At 42.7% G+C, this 21,313-nt stretch overlaps 1 protein-coding gene across 2 annotated transcripts in view; it reads right to left on the bottom strand.

Moving 5' to 3' along the window:
• The window catches only part of ARMC3 (armadillo repeat containing 3), a 128,478-nt gene that overhangs the window by 75,041 nt on the left and 32,124 nt on the right, over window positions 1-21,313 (bottom strand). For both annotated transcript variants that reach the window (XM_077490960.1, XM_077490961.1), the window contains one exon: window positions 2,325-2,393. In XM_077490960.1, the coding sequence (XP_077347086.1) occupies window positions 2,325-2,393 (69 nt within the window). The remainder of the gene's footprint in view (window positions 1-2,324; window positions 2,394-21,313) is intronic.

Below are 21,313 nucleotides of genomic sequence, written 5' to 3'. Positions count from 1 at the left end.
CTCATAGCCAAGATTGGAAGTGAGAAAGAAAATCTCTGCAATTTAAGGGAATCCCTTGGGGGCCGCAGGTCACGATAACTAGTGTCCCCATTGGATAATTTTCCCTCTATTACTTTTTTGTGGATAGTCCAAAATGTGGGATTATTTTTTACTTTCATCTTCAATGAATAAAAAAATAATAGTAAACAGGATAAATAGAGAGGGTGAATCTCCCTATTGGGGGCAGGGGCAGCAGTAAAAACCTAATAGGTGTTCTAATCCATCTCTACTCTGTAAAATGAAAAAAAAAAAAATTGACCTACTTACTTGAAGCATGACCTGTGGAGGGGCAAGCTATCAAGCAAACCCGTTTCTCTGCCCTGAATGGCCAAAGTACAAATTTGCTTTGCGTGTTTCTACACTTCTTTCAAATCATTCACTAAAGCCCCCCAAGAGCCCTGCACTCAATGAAAGTCCATATCTGCAGAAGGATAGCTGTGATCCAGCTGAGCTCTGCACTTGGTGATGTGGGTGAGTTAGAATATTCCATACTCTAAAGCAGTGTTTCTCAATATTTTTTCAAGGCATCCTTTAAAATTATGGACAGTCTCGGCGCACCCTTTAAAATTTTGGACAGCCTTGTGGCACCCCATTCTAAAATGTAAAAAGCTATTCTAAGGCCGCGTACACACGCGCGGACTGTTCGCCCAACCTTGTCCGCTGAACAGTGTTTGGGCGGACAGTCCGCTCGTGTGTGGGGCTTCAGCGGACAGTTGGCCGAACAAGGTCTTACGGAAATTCCGAAAAACTGTCCGCTGAAACAAGGTTTCAGCGGACTGTTCGCTCGTGTGTAGGCTTGTTCGGCCAACTAAGTCTCGCGCATGCTCAGAAAGGATTTCCACGTCGGAAGGTTGCATTGCAGTGTATAGGACGTCGTATTTTTCGTCCCGTCGTACGTGCCGTTCACGTCATCGCGCACGGTTTCAGCAAACTGTTCGTCCGTCGTGTGTGGCCATGTCCGTCCATGCTAAGTTTGAGCGGACTGTTCGCTCAAACTGTTGGACGGACAAAGTTGGGCCAACAGTCCGCGCGTGTGTACGCGGCCTAATAGTTTTATATAATGCATCAACATCCACACATGGACACCCCGCGTTAGAGGTGATTTATTCTTCCAAATCAAATACACCTTTGCACACTGGTACTGACTAATATTCCAAATGGGGTTTATTTATTAAAGGGAAAAGACTGTGAACTTTGCAAAGTGCAGTTGCTCCAGAGTTTAGTAAATGAGCAGAAACTCTGCTGACTTCCATCATCCAAATTTTCTTTGCACATGATTGGGTACCCTTTGCAAAGTGAAGCCTTATCTCATTTACTAAGCTCTGTATCAACTGCACTTTGCAAAGTGCACAGTCTATTTTTCTTTAGTAAATCAACCCTACTTTTTCTCTTCTTCCTCAGTTTTTCTGCATCTCTCAGGTAATGTGACCCCAGTGCTGACGGAGAGGGGAAGGGGAGAATTAAACAAAGATGCTATACAGATGACTGACATCCTCTTGCTGTACAATGAAAACAATATTTTTGTGTAACTAAAAGGCAAGTTTGTATATGATTTTTGGGCAATTTTTAGGCATTTTTCTAAGGCACCCATGGAGAAACCTCAAGGCACCCTAGTTGAAAAAGGTTGCTCTAAAAGTATCATTTTTAGGGGGCTACCATGGCAAAAAATTAAGACGACGATGGCCAGCAAAACATATTGTAACCCTTGCATTAGACAGGGGAGAAGTGACATTCATTTTGAACCACTGATTACACAAATTCACAATGCAGCTTAGACACAGCAGAACTGGAGAATATCTTACAGTACAATAAAAGTAGCATTTTATTTCCCTGGTTCAGACCTGCTCAGTTATAATTCTGCAAAGAAGGCTTGGCCACACACCAAGATTAAAATCTCTGCATGAATAGCAGTTAAAAGCAAGGACAGACCGCAAACGTCAGTATGTCTTCACCGAATGGTTGTAGTTCTTTTTTTCTCAAATTCTAAAGTGGTTATGTTATACGTTGGTGTACTTAAACTTTGGTATAAATACTCTGAATAACAGTATGTCAGTGTAGCTATACTGGAAAACACAGCAAGCCTAATTTAATGTACACATTTGGCAAGTCGGATCCCTTGGTTAAAGCTCTTTTCAAGTGTTATATTCTATAAATCATTTAATAGTTTTACGGAGGCTGCAACACCAGTTAATGTAATCCGTATGAGCAGATATTGGTTACATTGGAGCCTTTGGAGCAGATGGCTGGGTTTGACAACAGAATATTTTGCAGATTCAGAGAGTTACCTTCTGGAACAAGACGAGCAATTAAAGAAGGTATGATATCCAACTTCCGCATCAGTTTCCGGACGTCATCTGGGATAAAACATGAAAAGATAGGAAGAAATTATTTAGTAACTGCAGTGCATGGTGATATAGAAAAACTCGACATCATTATTTTTTTAGCAGCGGATCCTTCCCCAACCACACAAGTGAAACATACAAACGCTCTAGGGCCCCAAGGCTGCTGCTGAATAAAAACAACTGTGTGTCTCGTCTGCTGCAGTCACAAAGCATTTTCTATCATCTTTCATCAAAGCACAAATCAGCCATACGCACTATAAACATTATCATATTGTAGTAAAGAATGTGCATCACCATAAAATAAAGTAAAATAAAATATACAGTAAAACTTTGGATCACTCCACAAACATGCTTGTAATCCAAAGCACTTGTATATCAAAGCGAATTTCCCCATAAGTGAATGATTAGGTCCACAACCATATATTCATAGGTCCTTCAGTTTATAGTCCATATAAAAAGATTATAGAAATGTGACCAGGTTGTGTAACCATAAAATGTCCATCCACAAATGGAAGCCTCCACAAGAGGATTAGAAGCAAAATCCAGCAGGAGCTATAAAAAAAGAAGAGAGGCGCCTCTAAGTGTAGCAATATTGTTACATTTAATGAAGGTAAAATTTAGCACCTCACATGGTTGATGATTAAAAGAGGAACATCTAAGTATGCAGGTATTCGGGATAAAGCTGTCCACAGAGACCATCCCCCACACCACTAGCTCTTACCACTCTCAGTCTGCAATCCTGATCGGGAAGATTACCCTGCAGTAGAGCGATCTAAAAGCGAGGCTTGAACCGCTCATGGAGCGCAACGTGGAAGGGACAATTTTGATGGTGATGAGGAGGATGGCCTATGTGGACAGCTTTACCCCGGGTGCCTGCATACTTAGATGTGCCTGTTTTAATCATCAACCATGTGAATTGTTAAATGTTGTACCTTCATTAAATGTAACCATATTGCTGCACTTAGAGGCGCCTCTCCTCTCTTTTATACTCAGTTGTGACATGACGCTACTTGTATATCAAGACATCACTTGTATATCAAGTCAAGATTTATTTAAAGATTTTGCTTGTCTTGCAAAAGGCTTTCAAACCAAGGTTTTACTGTAAAATTTATGGGTGCACTTTATTTTTCAAAGGGTGGGGTACTTTGGTGGAGGGGACAATAAGTATAGGGAATATTTATTATGCAACTGCATCTTAGATCATTAGTTTGCGTGTATATTTTGTGCATAAATGTGTTCTTGCAACCAAAGTGACAGTTGTATTTTTTTGTGATTTTGCAGCTTCTTTTCTCTGTTGTAATGCAACTGCAAGCATTTATTTAGCGATGAGATTCAACCTCAGAACCAGGGACGTAACTACAATTCATGAGGCACCATAGCAAAAGTTTGATGGAAGCCCCCTAGTGACCTGTCTCTGTGAGGCCCCTTTCACACTGGGGCGGTTTTCAGGCACTACAGCGCTAAAAATAGTGCCTGTGTAGCACCTGAAAAAAACAGCCCTTTTCACTCCAGTGTGAAAGCCAGACGTTGAAAAAAGTCCTGCTAGCCGCATCTTTGGAGCGGTGAAAGGAGTGGTGTATTCACCGCTCCTAAACCGCTCCTACCCATTGAAATCAATGGGGCAGTGCGGCTATACTGCCGGCAAAGTGGCGCTGCAGCGGCGCTGTGCAGGCGGTTTTAACCCTTTTTAACCCCTTTTTTTAACCCCCGCTAGCGGCCACAGACCGCCGCTAAAACTACGGTAAAGCACCGCTAAAAATAGCGGCACTTTACCGCCAATGCCCGCACCGCCCCAATGTGAAAGGGGCCTAACACCTGCCAATGTGAGTTGTGACAGCAGTGTAATGTAGGGCTCAAAATTTCAAGTCCTAAAGTTGCTCGCCACCAGTTGCCCCACCCAACCCCTACCCTGCTCCACCCCTAAACACGCCCACGTAAATTATCTCATGAACTTACATTGTTAAATGTTTTATGCAGAAATACGTTAAAAAACTAAATATTAAAAACAACAACTTTAACAATATTAACATAAAGCATATTTAATTGATCTGACTGTGATAAATAAAATAAGGGTAAAATATGATTGTCTACTATAGGCACTGTACACATCATTACTGCCTTGTTAAGTAAATATTATAATGCTACAACAGGGTAAAAGTGCAGCGCTAACAAAACTTCCAAAATGTTGATAGACAACAAGACTTAGAAAGTATTTTCAGTATAATAATAAGAGAAATTCCAGAGAGTTGATAGACAACAAGTCCCAGAAAGCCTTCACCAGTGATGATACAATCCACATTAGGTGACTGTCCCTCCACCTCTAGTCTTATAATCTACCCTCGCCTCAGAGCATGGACTCCTGAACTAACAGGTAGTCATGCAAGCGGCTCCCAATATACCAAATGGGTTAAAGCAGATAATACATTCACTTCCAGACTCCTCAGAAATAAATACAGATGCCAGACCATAAATGATAAAAGGAAAAAGATCTAAGTGCTCACTGTGTATTGATTAACAATGTATTTACGTCCAAACACGGACTACTCACATTTCAAACGGTTGGTACAGGCATAAAAAAGCATGTCTGGTTTTGAAGGGCAGCAGCGGGTGACATCATACGCAGCTCTCCCCTGTACGCGTTACAATCCTGTGAACTTCCTCAGTGGGGCCCCCGCTGGAATCTGCTTGTATGACTACCTGTTAGTTCAGGAGTACATGCCCTGAGGTGAGAGTAGATAATAAGACCGGAAGTTAATTATTCCTATCAACAAGCTGGTGATTGGTGGCTTGGTGGTCTGAGCAACCAATCACCAGCTTGATAATAGGAAAAGTAAACTTGGCAGCTCCCGCCCAACCTGTAAGCAGGTGTAGGGTGTAGCGGCTTCACTGAGGGAATCCCACGTACTGACGTTATAAACCAGGCAACGTTTATTACCGGAGAGACGGTAGTAGAAAGAGTATTTACAGAAGTAATGTAAGTAGTTTCACTCCAAGTATGGAGGCACAGATACAAGGCACAGTCACTTCTGATTTAAGCGGTGGTTGTATTCATCAGCACTATAGGCACTTTCCACTGACTGACACAGTATAAACCCAAACACACAATGCATATCAGTAGAAGCTGATATTCACACACGTAACCTGGTAACAGTGGTATTCCTTCAGCAGATGGATATAGGCATCTGATACACTTGTCCCTCCCTCACAGCGAGGGCACTGGTTTTATTATCTGCAATGGGGAGTCTTTCATCCAACCAGGATTGTTGATACAGGACTCCGTAGGAACCCTGAACTATCCCTCACAGGCCGGAACCTTCTCCCTATCTTCTCCTAACTCTCCCTCACAAGTGGATCTCTGTCCCTGTCTACACACACACATGTTCTGTTCTCAATGTGGCTGGGTTTTCCTATATAAGATATCCACCCAAAAATGGACGACCAAATCTTCCGAGATTTGCTTGTCCTATCAGGACACCAGGCTTCTCCAAAATGGTGCTGGAGACAATTATAGAGGCCAAAGAGCTCTGAACATATGCACACATAAACATATAAAATCGGCCGAAAAGTGACTATATACACTTGCTAAGCCATTTCCTCTTGCAGCCAGGTAGGCTGCTCTGCACTACAGCTGCCTACAAACCTCCCTCCCCACCCTCACCTTATCTAGTTCCTTGCTGACTCCTGCTGTATGCCAGGCCCTGCTAAGAGAATGGCTCCTGTTCAACCACTGCTGCTGGCGGCATTTACCAACCCCCCCCCGCCCCAATGTAGCTCAACACTTGCCCTCAGCTCGCCTAATGCCGAGGGCCTGTGTAATTGCTCCATAAAGTATATCTAAACCAAAGACAAGCAGCAGGTGAGCTGTAAACAGTCAGTTGGCTACTAATAAAAAATAACTATAATAATAATAATAATAATAATAATAATAATAATAATAAATAAAAATAAAGTAAATATCTGCGCTAAAACGAACCACAATAACATACAGCAGCTGTGCACTATAACCCTGATAGTAGGCAAAAGGCAAATATATAACAAAAAAAGTGCAGCGCTATTGAAATAAATTAATGATAATAAAAAATGATAATTAATATAGCTGACATATTAAAGTGCATTAGTGCAAAAATCCAAAATAGTGAACCGTACAAATCAATGACAATAATAAATTGAGTCCAGTATATCAAGCTCAAAAGTCCAGTATATCAATAATGCACAAAATATTCATATTATGATATATTTAAATTTGTGACATCAGTTCATAATGAATCTTGGTGCGTTGTAAGGTGAATCATTCATAAATAGTGAAATAAGAACACTTGACCACGTGAGACCACCATCACAGATAAAACAAGAGGCTTTACCAGAAAGCCAGTGACCACCCTTATTCAGGGGGGTCATATAAGGCTTGTTGGATCTGTGATCCATTTGGAGACATGATTGAAGCCTGGAATGATCATCCAATGTGCTGAGCTCTCACCTCCAGAGGCCTGGAACGATCATCCAATTTCTCTGTCCATCCACACAGCAGGTAACGGACTGCTTGAGCGGCTGCTCAGCCAAGTGTGTACATCCACGGTTCTTCGGTGTTCATCCCGGAGCTCGTTGATGCCGTCAGCATCAGTTGTCACCCCAGTGTTTTTGGACGCCACATAGCTGCCCTCCAGTCCACCTTGTCGGCCATTTGGGGACAACGCACACGATACCACAGCACCCTTCATATGCAGCTTTTTTTACATGTAAGTGGATATTGAATAAAGCATTGCTTTCCCTTCCCAGCCAGTGTTATTAGTACAGTGACAGTGCATATTTTTTTAGCACTGATCTTTGTATTGGTGTCACTGCTCCCCAAAAAGGGTCAAAAGTGTCAGTTACTGCCAGAATGTCCATTGCAGTCCCACTATAAGTCACTTATTGCTACCATTAGTAGTAAAAAAATAAAATTAAAATAAATAAAAATATCCCATAGTTCATAGATGCTATTACTTTTCTACAAATCAATCAATATACGCTTACTGGGATTTTTTTTAACTAAAAATATGTAGCAGAATACATATTGGCCCAAATTTATAAAGACATTTGATTTTTTCTTTTTTTTTTTTGGATATGTTTTATAGCAAAAAGTAATACATTTAGTTTTTTTTTTTCAAAATTTTTTTGTTTATAGAGAAAAAAATTAAAAATGAGTGGTACTGTGCTTGATGGCCACTTTTGTCCTCTTTGAGAGCTGTGGGGAACCTTTGCAAATGCAAAAAATAGAAAAAAGTGTGGAGGGATTCAAAGGCAACATGACAGGTTTGGGGGATACCCTAACACTGTATTAGTAAACCATAGTTTTCAGGAATAACATAATCAATTTGGCAGTGCATATTTCTCTGTGCAATTGATTCTTATTTTACATCTATATCCTTATATTTCAAAAATAATCTTACATAACCACTACTTAATAGCACTGTAATCTATTTTTCATAAAAAAATTGTTCTTTGATCCCTATTGCCAAAATCCCTGACTAGGGATGAGCCGAACACCCCCCGGTTCGGTTCGCACCAGAACTTGCGAACGACCCCCGCGTTCGGTACGAACGTTAGAACCCCATTGAAGTCTATGGGACTCGAACGTTCGAATTGGAAAGTGCTAATTTTAACGGCTAATATGCAAGATAGTGTCCTAAAAAGGGTTTGGGGACCTGCCTCCTGCCTCAGGGGACATGGGTCACTGCAAAAAAAAGTTTTAAAAACTGCCGTTTTGGCGGGAGCACTGATTTTAATGACGATTAAAGTGAAAAAAAAAAGTGAAATATTCCTTTAAATATGGTGCCTGGGGGGTGTCTGTAGTATGCCTGTGAAGTGCCACGTGTTTCCCGTGTTTAGAACAGTCCCTGCACAAAATGACATTAAACGGAAATAACACCATTTAAAACTGCTTGCGGTTTTAATGTTATATCTGGTTCCTGCAATATGGTTGAAAATCATTGAGAAACATGGCATGGGTAGCCCTCCCTGCCCATTACCAGCCTATTTGGGTCTTGTACGCATATTAAGGGGAACCCCGTACCCATATTAAAAAAAGGAAATGCGTGTGGCCCCCAGGCCCTATATACTCAGCAGTATACAGGTGGTGCAAACAAGACAGGGACTGTGTAGGTTTGTTGTGTTAAGTTGAATCTGTTTGTCATTTTCAACCGGTACATTTTTAAAGTGTAGCTCCAGTCAAAAAAACTATCTTTAAGCTTTTTGGAAAACATAGGGAAGGGTTATCACCCCTGTATAATTTGTTTTGTCGTCCATCTTTTTTCATCTCACTTGCTGCTGTCTCCTTGCGTTTGCAAGTAGGAGATGTTTGTAAGTTGGATGTTTGAAAGTAGGGGCCTGCCCTATATTATAGCGGTATGTACTGGGTACAGAGCACGCAGACAGCACGCACTATCTCCTAACACTACTGACTGCAAGCTCTATTATTAACCACTTGTTAGCCCAATGTTTGCATAAAGTGAAAGATGAAGTTATGCTGAGTAAATAGATATCAAACATGTCACTCTTCAAAATTGCACATGCCCGTGGAATGGCGCCAAACGTCGCTACTTAAAAAATCCCCATAGGCGACGCTTTAATTTTTTTTTTACTGGTTACATGTTTTGAGTTGCAGAGGAGGTCTAGGACTAGAATTATTGCTCTCGCTCTAACATTCTCGGCGATACCTCACATGTGTGGCACATGCGAGCACATGGGGACATGGGCGCTTTAATTTTTATTTTATTTTTTTATTGTTCATTTTACTTTATTTATTTTAGTTTGACATTTTTTTCCCCAAAAATATATTTTTGATCACTTTTATTCCTATTACAAGAAATGTAAACATCCCTTGTAATAGGAATATGGGGTGACAGGTCCTCTTTACAGTGAAATCTGGGGGGTCAATATGACCCCACATCTCACCTCTAGGCTGGGAAGCCTGAAATAAAAATAAAAAAAAAGATTCTGGCTTTGATCGTACTGGCGAGTTGGTAGAAGCACCGGAGGGCGGTGAGGGGTGGGGGGCGTCTATGGCTGGGTATTTCAGGGTATCACCGAGTATGGCTGGGTATCTCTGAGTATGGCTGGGTATGGCAATTTATGGCAGGGTATTACAGAGTATTGGCGGGGTATTGGCGGGGTACTACAGAGTAATAGCAGGGTACTGCAGAGTATTGGGGGGTACTACAGAGTAATGGCAGGGTACTGCAGAGTATTTGGGGTACTGCAGAGTAATGGCGGGTACTGCAGAGTATTGGGGGGTACTGCAGAGTAATGGGGGTTACTGCAGAGTAATGGGGGGTACTGCAGAGTAATGGCAGGGTACTGCACTGCAGAGTAATGGCAGGGTACTGCAGAGTATTGGGGGTACTGCAGAGTAATGGCGGGTACTGCAGAGTAATGGCGGGTACTGCAGAGTATTGGGGGGTACTGCAGAGTAATGGCGGGGTACTGCAGAGTATTGGGGAGTACTACAGAGTAATGGCAGGGTACTGCAGAGTAATGGCGGGGTACTGCAGAGTAATGGCAGGGTACTGCAGAGTATGCACTGGTATTGCAGAGTATTGGCAGGGAATTGAGGGGTTAAATTCGGTGAGCAGCGATGTGGGCACTGCAGATGCAGCCCACATCGCTGCTGACACCGATCTCTTTCCCCTCCGCTGTACCAATCGGTACAGAGAGGGGAGGGAGGAACAGGCGTCATAACATGACGCCGGTTTGTTTCCAAGTGATCACTCCGTCATTTGACGTAGCAATCACGTGGTAAACGGCCGCTATGAGCGGCCGTTTACCGTGATCCGTGATGCGACCCGGCGGTCACGGATGCTCTCGAGTGCGCACACCTCGGGGCACGCGAGAGCAGAACTCTGGGAGGCCGTTAATTAACGGCCTCTCAGAGTTAAACAACCCCCCTGAAGCCGTTAATCGGCAATGGGCAGTTGTTAAGTGGTTAAAGCTAGATCACTAGCTATATAGGTGAGGTGAATATAGTGGTGTATACTGCAGTCAGGGCACAGACAACAACCACTACACAGCAGCAAGATAGGAAATCAGCCAAAAACGATTGGTGTGTACTGTGTTGAAGGTACACAGAACACCCACTGCTTCAGATGCTAAGTAACACACTACACGAGGCCGCCTCAAAGGCGGCCTTATATAGTGTGGGGCGTGCACTACACAGCCTGAGCTATGATTGGCCACAGGCAGGATGCCTGTGGCCAATCATGGCTCTCCTCGCTGCCGGCGCTGCGATTGGCCAAGCATGCGGGGTCACAGTGCATGCTTGGCCAATCATGGGGCAGCAATGCACTGCGCCACCGCAGTGCATTGTGGTCCGTGCGCGCGTCACTCGAATTTTGACGCGAACGGCCCAAACGTTCGGAATTCGCCGAACGGCCGAACAGCCAATGTTCGAGTCGAACGTACGTTCGACTCGAACACGAAGCTCATCCCTATCCCTGACCCATCTTGGGAGTGAGAGAGGCTACAGTGGGCCTATGGACAACAAACAAGGCATGTGGAGATTTGGAGGATGCTGAGAGCAATACCAGAGTTTTGTGTCACTTTCAGCAATGAGATGTGTGTTTTCATTAAGCGCTAATAGTCTTTGACTAATAATAATTTTGGCTAATAATCTTTTTTTTATGCTTAAGTTGTTGTTTACAGTGACAATGGGGGCTATTTACTAAAGGCAAATCCACTTTGCACTACAATTGTTCAATTGTGCAGTTCAATGCGCTTTCAAGTGCACTTATACTGCAAATAACACCCACAGTGCTTTATAATTTGCATCAATCAGGCCATTTTCGTCACTCCAAAAAATAAATTCATGGTGCAGAAAATGGTGAAGATTTTTAGCATTAATCCATTATATACATTAACAACAAAAACCAGATGTGCGTGTAGCAGAACCACAAGATAATAGTTAGCTGAAGAAGAGATTGTCACCTCATGTATCAAAGAAATTACGTTTGCAATATTGAAGAAAATGGGCAAAAAAAAAATCCCATTGGAGAAGCTAGGAGACAGCTAAAAGAAACACAAGCAGTAAATCAAAGGAAATATTTCATTTTAAAATACAAATTTAGTTAAAATAGGTTTCTTAAACATTTTCTAGCATATCAATGGCCCCCCTACCCACAAAGTACTCCATGTATTTTAGAGGGACCTCGCGGGTGCTTTGGGGGGGCAAGCCAGGACGGCCAGCTTCAAGCGCCGTCAGGGTTTGGTCTTGAAATCCGGCCTCAGTTCATAGAATTTCTCCTTAAAAAGTTGTGGAGAATGCAACATGCAAGGATTATATGGTTAAGTTTATATTCCGCGATGTTGATTGGCATAAGGAATAGGCAAAACCGGCTGGCCATTATCCTGAAAGCATTCTCCACCACTCTTCTGGCTCTGGCCAGCCGGTAATTAAAAACCCTCTGGTCCGGGGTGAGGGTCCTCATCGGGAACAGCCGCATCCGGCTGATCACCCAGCCCAAATGCTTCATCAGGGACAAAGACGAATGGAAGACCAGCCACGTTTTCTTCCGGAGGTAGCAATCCCAAGCCACCACTCTGGAGCCATCCATAGAACTAGGTCTGGACAATGACTTCACCATTCGACATCTGGCCATTCTTCTCCACGTCCACATAGAGAAAATCATATGTCGCTCACACCACTGCCAACATCACAATACTATTAAACCCCTTACAGCTGTAATAGTATGTAATAGTATGACCCCGAGTTGGGGGGTGGGACTATGTGGACGTGTTTCCCATCTATTGCCCCTCCGCAGTTGGGAAAGTCCTACAGCTGGGCAAATTGGGAAGTCACAGTCTGCCATTCCCGTGGCAGTGAAGGAAACTGTGGAGTGAAATAAGAAAAAAAAATAGGACATTTGCACATAACATTGTAAGCACATTAGACACAAACATCCTTATCCAACATAAATATAACATTTATTTGAAGGAGTATTTAAAGAAAAAAAAGGTCCACTTATCAGATTCCTCACTCCCTCTGATGGCCCATTGTAAAAGTTTTGGGGGGGGGGGGGGAGGGGCGGGGGAGATATTTTGGACAGGTAACCCTCTCCACTTTATTGAGAGCTAAATGCATAAATAATGTGTGTTACTTTGGCCAGCCCCTCCTTTACTTACACTATTGGCAGCCCACTGGACAGGTAAGAAGTGTCATAATCCAAAAATATGAATACACACTGTCCAAATTGAAGCACATTTTTACATTCTGCAATTACCTTTCAAGATAATAGGAGAACAAAACAGTACCATTAAAAAGTATTCAGGCAGGCCCTTTCACTACATGCTTTGGTGAATTCATCCATAAATATGACCACAAAAGAGGAAGGTATAGTGTGTATGGGTTTGGCAAAGTCAGCAGATAGAGTATTGTTATCGGTTGACTTAGCAGTTGGGGGGAGGGAGGGTTCCAAACGATTTTGTGACCCCAAAAAAAAGCTTTAGGGTAAATCACTACTATGGAGCTGACAAAATACATTGTTAAGTGACTAGGCTAGGTGTGTATGGGCCCAGGATAGCATGCTGGGGAGGTTAGAGAAGGCAAATATGCATGAAGAACAAAAAAGGAACTTTAAAAACTCCCAGCATGCATGAGGACAAAGGGGACATTCACAGCATATTGCAATTATGGTAATTAGGGAATGATGAAAGAATCACAATACATTAGCAAACATTAAATACATATAATGTGATGGAAAGGAGAAAACTTACCTTAATATAGTCCTTCTGCAGGACCTGAATGATGGCAGAACAGGTCTCTGGAATAACGATCCCCAGAGCCTGGGGGGAGATGCCTGTCGAGAACTTGATGTCCTGCAGACTGTTCCCCGACGCCAAGTGCCACAAGATGGAAACTAGCCTTTGTTCAGAAGTGATGGCTTTCCACATGCAGGTGTCCTGCTTCGTAATATAAGGGGACAGCAAAGCCAACAGACGGTGAAAAACGGGGTCCGTCATCCGGAGATAATTCCAGAAATCATCAGAATTATTCTCACGGATCTCCCACAACAAAGGCACGTGGGAGAATTGGTCATGCTGGAGCAACCAATTCCTGGTCCATTAACTCCTCCCTGCCCTGTTCATGGACTGGGCTTGAGTCAAAGTAAGAACCCCAACACCAAGCCCCTGCACAGCACGAACTCTACGATGAGTACGTACCCGCAACATGGCTTCAAAACAGTCAAGCTAACAGAACGCACTGAAAATCAGAAAGGCCTGAGAAGAGTGAGTTGAAATTCAGAAACGAGCGGACAAGAACGCACTGAAAAAAAAAGACGTAATATAAAAATACGTGCTGAAAACCAGATACGCACTGACTACACGTACTGAAAACCAGATACAAACCCACAAGCACAATCTGAAGAGCAGTAACGATCTTAAAAGTGTAAATCGTCTCTCATCAAACTTCTACTAACACGAGATTAGCAGAAGGAGCCCAAAGGGCGGTGCACTGGCTAGTGAACTTCCTCTTTATAGTGTGTTGTACGTCAGTGCGTTCCTGACAATCAGAATTTCCGACAACATTTGTGTGACCGTGTGTATGCAAGACAAGCTTGAGCCAACATCCGTCGGAAATAAATCCCAGGATTTCGTTCTCAGAATGTCCGTTTGTGTGCACGCAGTATAAAGCTCCTCCTGTTAGGGATTCCTTGAACTGTGATTTATTGACCTCTTATCTGATGGTGCCACCATAGTTCTAGATCCAATGCCCCTTGGCAGAACTAGCCATATGACATCAATGATCTATTTAGCTTTTTATAAGGGTGGAATTCTGACCACCACTGTAAGGAAGGATTTTTTTACCAGTGACCATCAAAATAGGGGGCATTTTGACAATGACTCCTGATTACATTTTTTTAGGAGGGGGTTCCCTGAAGCCCAATTATTAAAATAATTTTAAGGTTTCCTGTGGTAAAAAGGTTGAGAAAAAGAATTTATATAAAAAAAAAAAGCTTTGGGAAAGATTGCAATAAGGAAATTATGAGCATGTCCATGTGCATAGAAATTCACAAAACAGTCACAGAAACAAGCTTTCTTTAAATATTAGCACACATTTATTAGATAGTTTTCATTCATCTGACCTCATCCAAACATCTAACAAAATGTTAAAAAGAGCACAGCTTACCTAAAAAATGTAACAGTGTGCCAAAGCTTCATGCTATATGAAAGCTAGGTCAATGCTCTTCCTGTCTAATTATGCTGGATGCTGACTTAATTGAGTTAAACTACAAACACTTGGCCTTTTTGAAGAAGAATTGGCGAGTTGTAAAACGCCTTAATAAAAACACTGAGGTTTTTCTATTCCATTGATGTGCCATTGATTATTTTTCTGGATGGTTAGACAAAGAGCAACTTTACTGAACACCTTCTACAATGTCATATAGTGAATTCTTGAATTATTTTCTAAATCTACTGCTATTCTGCTCTTGAAAACAGCAGATGGCTGTGGAAAAACAGTGTGGACATGGTCCATTTTCCTTGGTCAAGTCCACCCAAAACTATATCAGTTTTGCCTGGATAATGGTGGTTTTAATCAACCTCCAGCATCTACAACAGGGGTCTCAAACTGGCGGCCCTCCAGCTTTTGCGAAACTACAAGTCCCATGAGGCATTGCAAGGCTGGCAGTTACAATTACGACTCCCACAGGCAGAGGCATGATGGGACTTGTACTTTTGCAAAGGCTGGAGGGCCGCCAGTTTGAGACCCCTGATCTTCAAAATCTTCTTGGGGAATGTTGCAAACAGATCTCCCAGCTGAAGAACCCAATCATTTTGAATAGACTGCCATGCACCACAATACAGGTTGCAACACACCTGAAACCCACCACAACGCAAATAATTTCACATCTGTGTGTGGTGGTGCATTGAAGGTGTGTCGGGGTGGCATTCAGAATTAATGGCACTGGAAAGTTACTTATGACTTACCACTGGCTGTCAGGTTGCATGCTATCGTGTAATGAGTAAATGATGATTGGTAAACCACCTTCTTTGCCACACATTACTTTAAAGCATCTTGTTTCTTTTTTATGCCTTTTTGTATACTTTTTTCTATATTTGCAGAGATGTACAGCAAAAGTCAGTAATAGGGTTTGGAAAATAAATAAGGGTGCAGTCACAGCTCCTTGTCTAGAGTGGTCTTCAGACAAGGCTACTTGATGCTCCTTTGCCACAATTTCCACACTGAGTAAAAAGTGCCTAAAACAAGTCTGAAGCACACTACCCTGAAATTGTATCATGTGAAAAACACAGGAGTATTAATGTAGTCTTATATTGCCAGGTTACAATAGTCACCTTTTATTAACATAGCTTAAAGCGGGAGTAAACCCGCTGACATTTTTTTTTTCAGACCTGCAAGGCAAAAGGCATAATGAGCTAGTATGCACTGCATACTAGCTCATTATGAAATACTTACCTTAGAACGAGGCCCTGACATCTCACCCAATCCGGGTATCGTGGCTCCGGCGCTGTGAGTGGCTGGAGCTGCGATATTGTCACTAACGTGCATGTGCGTGGGAGATTTCTTTCCGGCAAGGTCCAGCGTCTGCCGGGCTTTCAGCCGAGAATCCCCTGTGCCGCTGCAGTGCGGCTCATTGCAAGTGGATATTTTTTTTACCTACAGTCAAGCCTTATTATAGGCTTACCTGCAGGTAAATGTTAAAAGAAACACTATACAACTGCTTTAAACCTGGATTCACACTATTGCTGGCTGATAATGTGCATTACCGGACATGTTACTCCAAAGCGTCAGGGCCGTCTTTATTATTGATTGGACCCTGGGCAAACATGATGGGATCAGTGGCAGTTTGAGGGGATGGGATTAGTTAGGAGGCAGTACACTGTGGCAATTTCTGAATCATGTAGAGCAAAGTTAGAAATCTTTAGCAAGTATATAGTGGGAGATTCTACACTGACCACCAATGTGAGGGGGAATTTGCACTGACCACCAATGTGAGGAGCAATTTGCACTGACCACCATGTAATGGGGGATTTTACACCACCCACTAATATAAAGAGGGATTTCTACACTGACAACAATGTAATAGGAACATTTACACCAACCATCAATATAAGGTGGTATATACAATGACCTCCATGTAAGGGGGATTTACACTGACCACCAATGTAATGAAGCATTTACACTGACCACCAATGTAAGGGGGACCTTCACACTGGCCACTAGTGTTAATGAAAGGATTGTACACCAAGCCCCAATGTAATGAGACGATTTACTCTGACCACCAATGTAAATGAGACATTTAGCCTGTCGGGAACGCATGCAAACTCGATTTCCTGGCACCACAGAAACACGCCGTACTTTATCAGATACACAGCAATGGCATTAATTGTTAATGACATCCTCACGCATGTGCTGAGATGTGCATATTCATATGCACTAAAATTCAGGGTGCTGTGGACCCATGTTATTTTGAAAAAGGGTTACACCTCCAATTTGCTTACCTTTGCAGAACAGGTTGATGTTAGGCTTATTGACCACAGTTGTAGGCAGGACTTTGAAGCATGCCCCTTTACCCCCCCCCCCCCCGGGCAGCATTCAGCAGAAGTGATGGTGGATATGACCTCAGGGGGGCATGATATACATATGAGTGGCGCTTCTATTTACATATCAATGCTACTGGTAAACCACTATTTATATATCAATGCTGGTTATTTACATGTAAACACAGGGTCTGCAGGTGAGTCATCTGTACATGGCCTTAGTAACAGAACTTCACACTGAGATATCGAGACACAGCACGGAACTAAAACTTCAAGGGATAAGGGAATTTAAACTGGGATAGTTGGCAAATATCAGACAGCTGCTTTGGGCCCCACAACAATGATGGGGCCCAGGACAGCTGCCTCTTTTGCCCTGCCTTAAAGACAGTCCTGCAAAGCATAGCAACATACAATGGGGTTGATTTACTAAAGGCACATAGGCTGTGCACTTTGCAAAGTACAGTTGCACTCTGCAAGTGCAGCTGCTCCAGAGCTTAGTAAATGAGCAGAAGCTATGCTGACTTCCATTATCCAATCATGTGCAAGCAAAAATTGGGTTTTTTAATTTTCATTGCACATGATTGGGTACGGTTTGCAAAGTTAAGCTTTACCTCATTTACTAAGCTCTGGAGAAACTGCACTTGCAGAATGCAACTGCACTTTGCAAAGTGCACAGTCTATATACCTTTAATTAATTCTGAGTGGAAGCCCACCACAATGCTTGCTAAAGCACAGTTGTGCATTGTGTTGCTAAAAATGGCACATGTGCATTCTGGTGCTTTGGGCATCCCACTCAAATTAATGGGCTTTTTTAACACAACATGCAACAATATGCACATTAACCCACCAAAACGTGAATATGTGAATGGGCCCTCATACTGCTCTAGCATCCCTGTTAGTTTACAGTAGTTATTGTCCCAACTGTCAATTTTTCTCTCTACCTTTGTCAGCAGGCAAACATGAGCAAAAATGTAGATAAAAATATGGAAACTAAAAAGGAATAAATACATTAAGGCTGTGTTCATGGTGGGTCCCTGTTCACTGTTTTAGGTCTGATTTTAGTCTGAATTTTTGGTTGAATTCAGACATGAAACAGACCAGAAGATGCACAGGACTTATGTGCAATTCGCTCTGGAGCTGCTCCGGAGATGTGTGAACTGAGAGCCGGTCACAGTCTTCTGACATGCAAATTGGATGCGGAAAACTTGCTTCCAATTCGCAATAGTGTAAACCTAGCCTTAATGTATAAACCTCATCCAAAGCCTCATATTTCTTCACAATGGAGGTCCTTTAAATATCTAAACCAACAGTATGACTGAGGAGAAGGTCCTGAAAAGTTTCTAAAAGTACCTTTAGGATCCTCTGAAGCATTTCAGTGCACCAGGGGAGTCCTCAAGACCAGACCTACTTCTTACATATTGTAGACATCACCTCCAATGACCCTGCACTAAGCCACAGCTCTATAGAGTTAAGCCTTGCTAACATTTTTGAACATTCCTCTATAAGAGACTCTATTGGCTGCAAAGGCTCCAATATTGGGTTGCTGGTATTGGCTCTAATATAAGGTGGAATTTAGCTTTAGCAGAGTTGACATCTACAGTGCATGGATAGTGCACCAAGATCAGGGCCTTACCAGGCCTATTTTTGACTGTTTGGAGAATTTCTATATTACTTTCAGACACATTTAACATCTGTAAATCCATATTGTTACATACCTAATATGGGAAACATAATATGTTATCACTTTGAACATTATGGAAAACGTGAGGTCAGTCCCTTCTGTGTCTTCCAAGAATAGAGATCTTGTTTCATTCGCAGCATCAAGCTGCTTATCTGACATTAGGCTCCAAATAAAGTAAGCCACAGTGGGCAAGGGTCTCTGTTTATTCAGAGGCTATGGAAGGGGTGCTAAACACAAAAGTAGATTTCAGTGTTTCTCACTCTTGCTTGGACTTAAAACCCTTTCCCTGCCTGGGCTGTTTTTTGTGCTTATTTGCACACATTTGCTGCACCCTGGGGTTTAGTCAGGGAGCTCCTCACAAATTTACTTGCCAAGAGTAGTTATCTTGGTCGACTGATGGAGATCTATTGATTTCACCCTAAGTTTGGATTTGTTGCACTTTTCTCTTCTACCACTAAGTGGCCGGGGACATTGGTGATACTAGATATGAGAAGGGTAAGTCAAGGTCAGATTATGAGTATATGGGGTATCTCAGCCAATGGGCAGGGGTTTTCTTGAATCCGTTGACCTGGGAGAACGTATATATTCGGGTGAGGTCAGGTGATCTATGTTCTCTGCCATCTGAACAGCTGTCTGGGTGGAGGTGTGTTGTACGCCCTGGGCTGTTAGGCCGGAGATTGGGCCTATCCTGGGGGCATCTGGCTGCAAGGCTGCGTGAGGGCCTATCCAGAAGTAAGAGGGCAGCTCAGGGTTTGGACTGCGGCTTGCAGTCCAACCAAAAGTGACGGTTCTGCCGGCCAGACAACCTGTCAGTGGTTGGAGGTAGAAAGGAAGTTGTCGCCACAAAGGGACCAATGACCTTTACCAGGGACCACAGTGAGTAACTGAAGAAAGTACCAGAACCATATTCTCACCGAATGGGCACAGTGGAGAATCGAGAAACTTCAGTTGGTGAACAAATCAGGGACCCAACCCGTGGAGGAGACGCTTGCAGAGCAGCCTTGTGAGTCAAGCTAGGGACCTTACCGGTTAGCAGGGGTGAAGCTTGATAAGTATCTGGAGTGCCAAGCTAGGAACCCAGCAGAAAAGCAGGGGTGACGCTTGAGGGAGATACCACAGCAACCTTGGAGGAGCTCAAGGGATTCAGAATCAGTGAATCAGAGGTGAGAGACTGGGAGCTCAGTGTTGAATAACTACAAGAGGCAGTTGTAGTGGAGCTGAAAGAGTGTTACGTTTGAGTTAGGAACTGTTACAGGACTGTTACCATAGGAGACAGCATTCCTGCATGTGCAGATGGGGCGCCTAGCTGGGGCCTTTCCCTGCACGGCTATCTTCCTATTCAAGTCTCGGAGTCTGCCAATTGAATCTATAACTACTTAAGGATATCCTGGCCTTAACCCTCTTTCCCCCAAAAATACAAAAAGGAATGTCAAAAAGAAATAAAATCTCTTTTACATCCAAGAAGTGTCTGGCGCCCAATGACTTTCACCATTTTTGCACCCACTATGCCTCACAACCCACTACATATTGAAGCATGTCAGCTATCTTTGGCCTTGTAGGTCCTTATTAGACTGGCCAAGACCAGAGATCTACATGTTTAAAAAATAATTTTAGGCCTGAAGGTTAGTTAAAACCCCCAAACTTTATATATTCTCTGAAAGTGGACACCCTGGATAATAAAATGGTGGTGGTTCCAATTTTTTATGTCACATGATATTTACGTAACAGTTTATCAAGCTTATCAGTTTATGAAGTGCATATTTTAAGTAAAAAATGCACTAAAGTGAATTTTTGGGCACACAAACACAATATATTATCCATTTTTTTTATATAATATAAAATATGAGGCTGCATCGAGTAAATAGATACCGAACATGTCAAGTTTTAAAATTGAACAAGCCTGCCAAACAACATAACTTTTGTACACTATATTTTCTATAGGTGACACTTTAAAAGCTCCTATAGGTCATCACTTTAAAGTTAGCCATGAATAATAGGGTTGGAATTATTATTCTTAATCCATTGTGCGTGTTGATATGTAATATATGTAGCACAAGCAACATTTTTGCACATAGGTGCTCCTGTTGGGTGTTTTCACATGTGTGTGTGTGTGTGTGTGTGCGTAAGGGGGGAGGCCCAAAATTAAAATGGGGGGGGGTTATTAGCTCTTGGGTGTAACTTTTTTGTCACAATTTTTTTCATTAAAACTTTATTTATATAACATAAGGGACAAACATAAAGAATCCCTTATGTGATATATATACTTTGTGACAGGTTTTCATTAATGAGACATCAGGGGTCTTTTGAGCCCTTGATGTCTCACCTGCCTGCCATTGAAGTTAATGGTCTGCAGATCACTACAGTGAGGCAAAGTAACGACAAGTGATGTCACTTCCAGCTTATCTACAGCTAGGGGAGATCAGCAAACGTATGTTTACTGGTCTCACTTTCCTCCACCTAGCAGCACTTGCTATGTGGGTCCCAGGCCCGCAGGTGGGACAACTGGGCCTTGGAAGCATGGTGGGGGGGGAGTCGCATGAGGGGTGGGGTGCACACTTCTGAGGGTCATAGGCAGGCATAGTTGGGCACTCTTGATGATAGCCTGTGAAAGCTCTTTTAGTTCTATTAAAGCCCGCAGCATGGAAAGATTACGGCGGTGGGGGTGGGGGGGGGGGGGGGGATTTTGGAGCAGAAAGATTTCTGCTACATAAGAACACAGCAA

The sequence above is a fragment of the Lithobates pipiens genome, unplaced genomic scaffold, assembly GCF_037356315.1.
Source record: "Lithobates pipiens isolate NorthernLeopardFrog02 unplaced genomic scaffold, aLitPip1_a1.2 Scaffold_19, whole genome shotgun sequence".
NCBI classification, from domain to species: Eukaryota; Metazoa; Chordata; class Amphibia; order Anura; family Ranidae; genus Lithobates; species Lithobates pipiens.
Note: the sequence above shows the minus strand (reverse complement) of the source record. Positions and strands in the feature narration are given on the sequence as shown.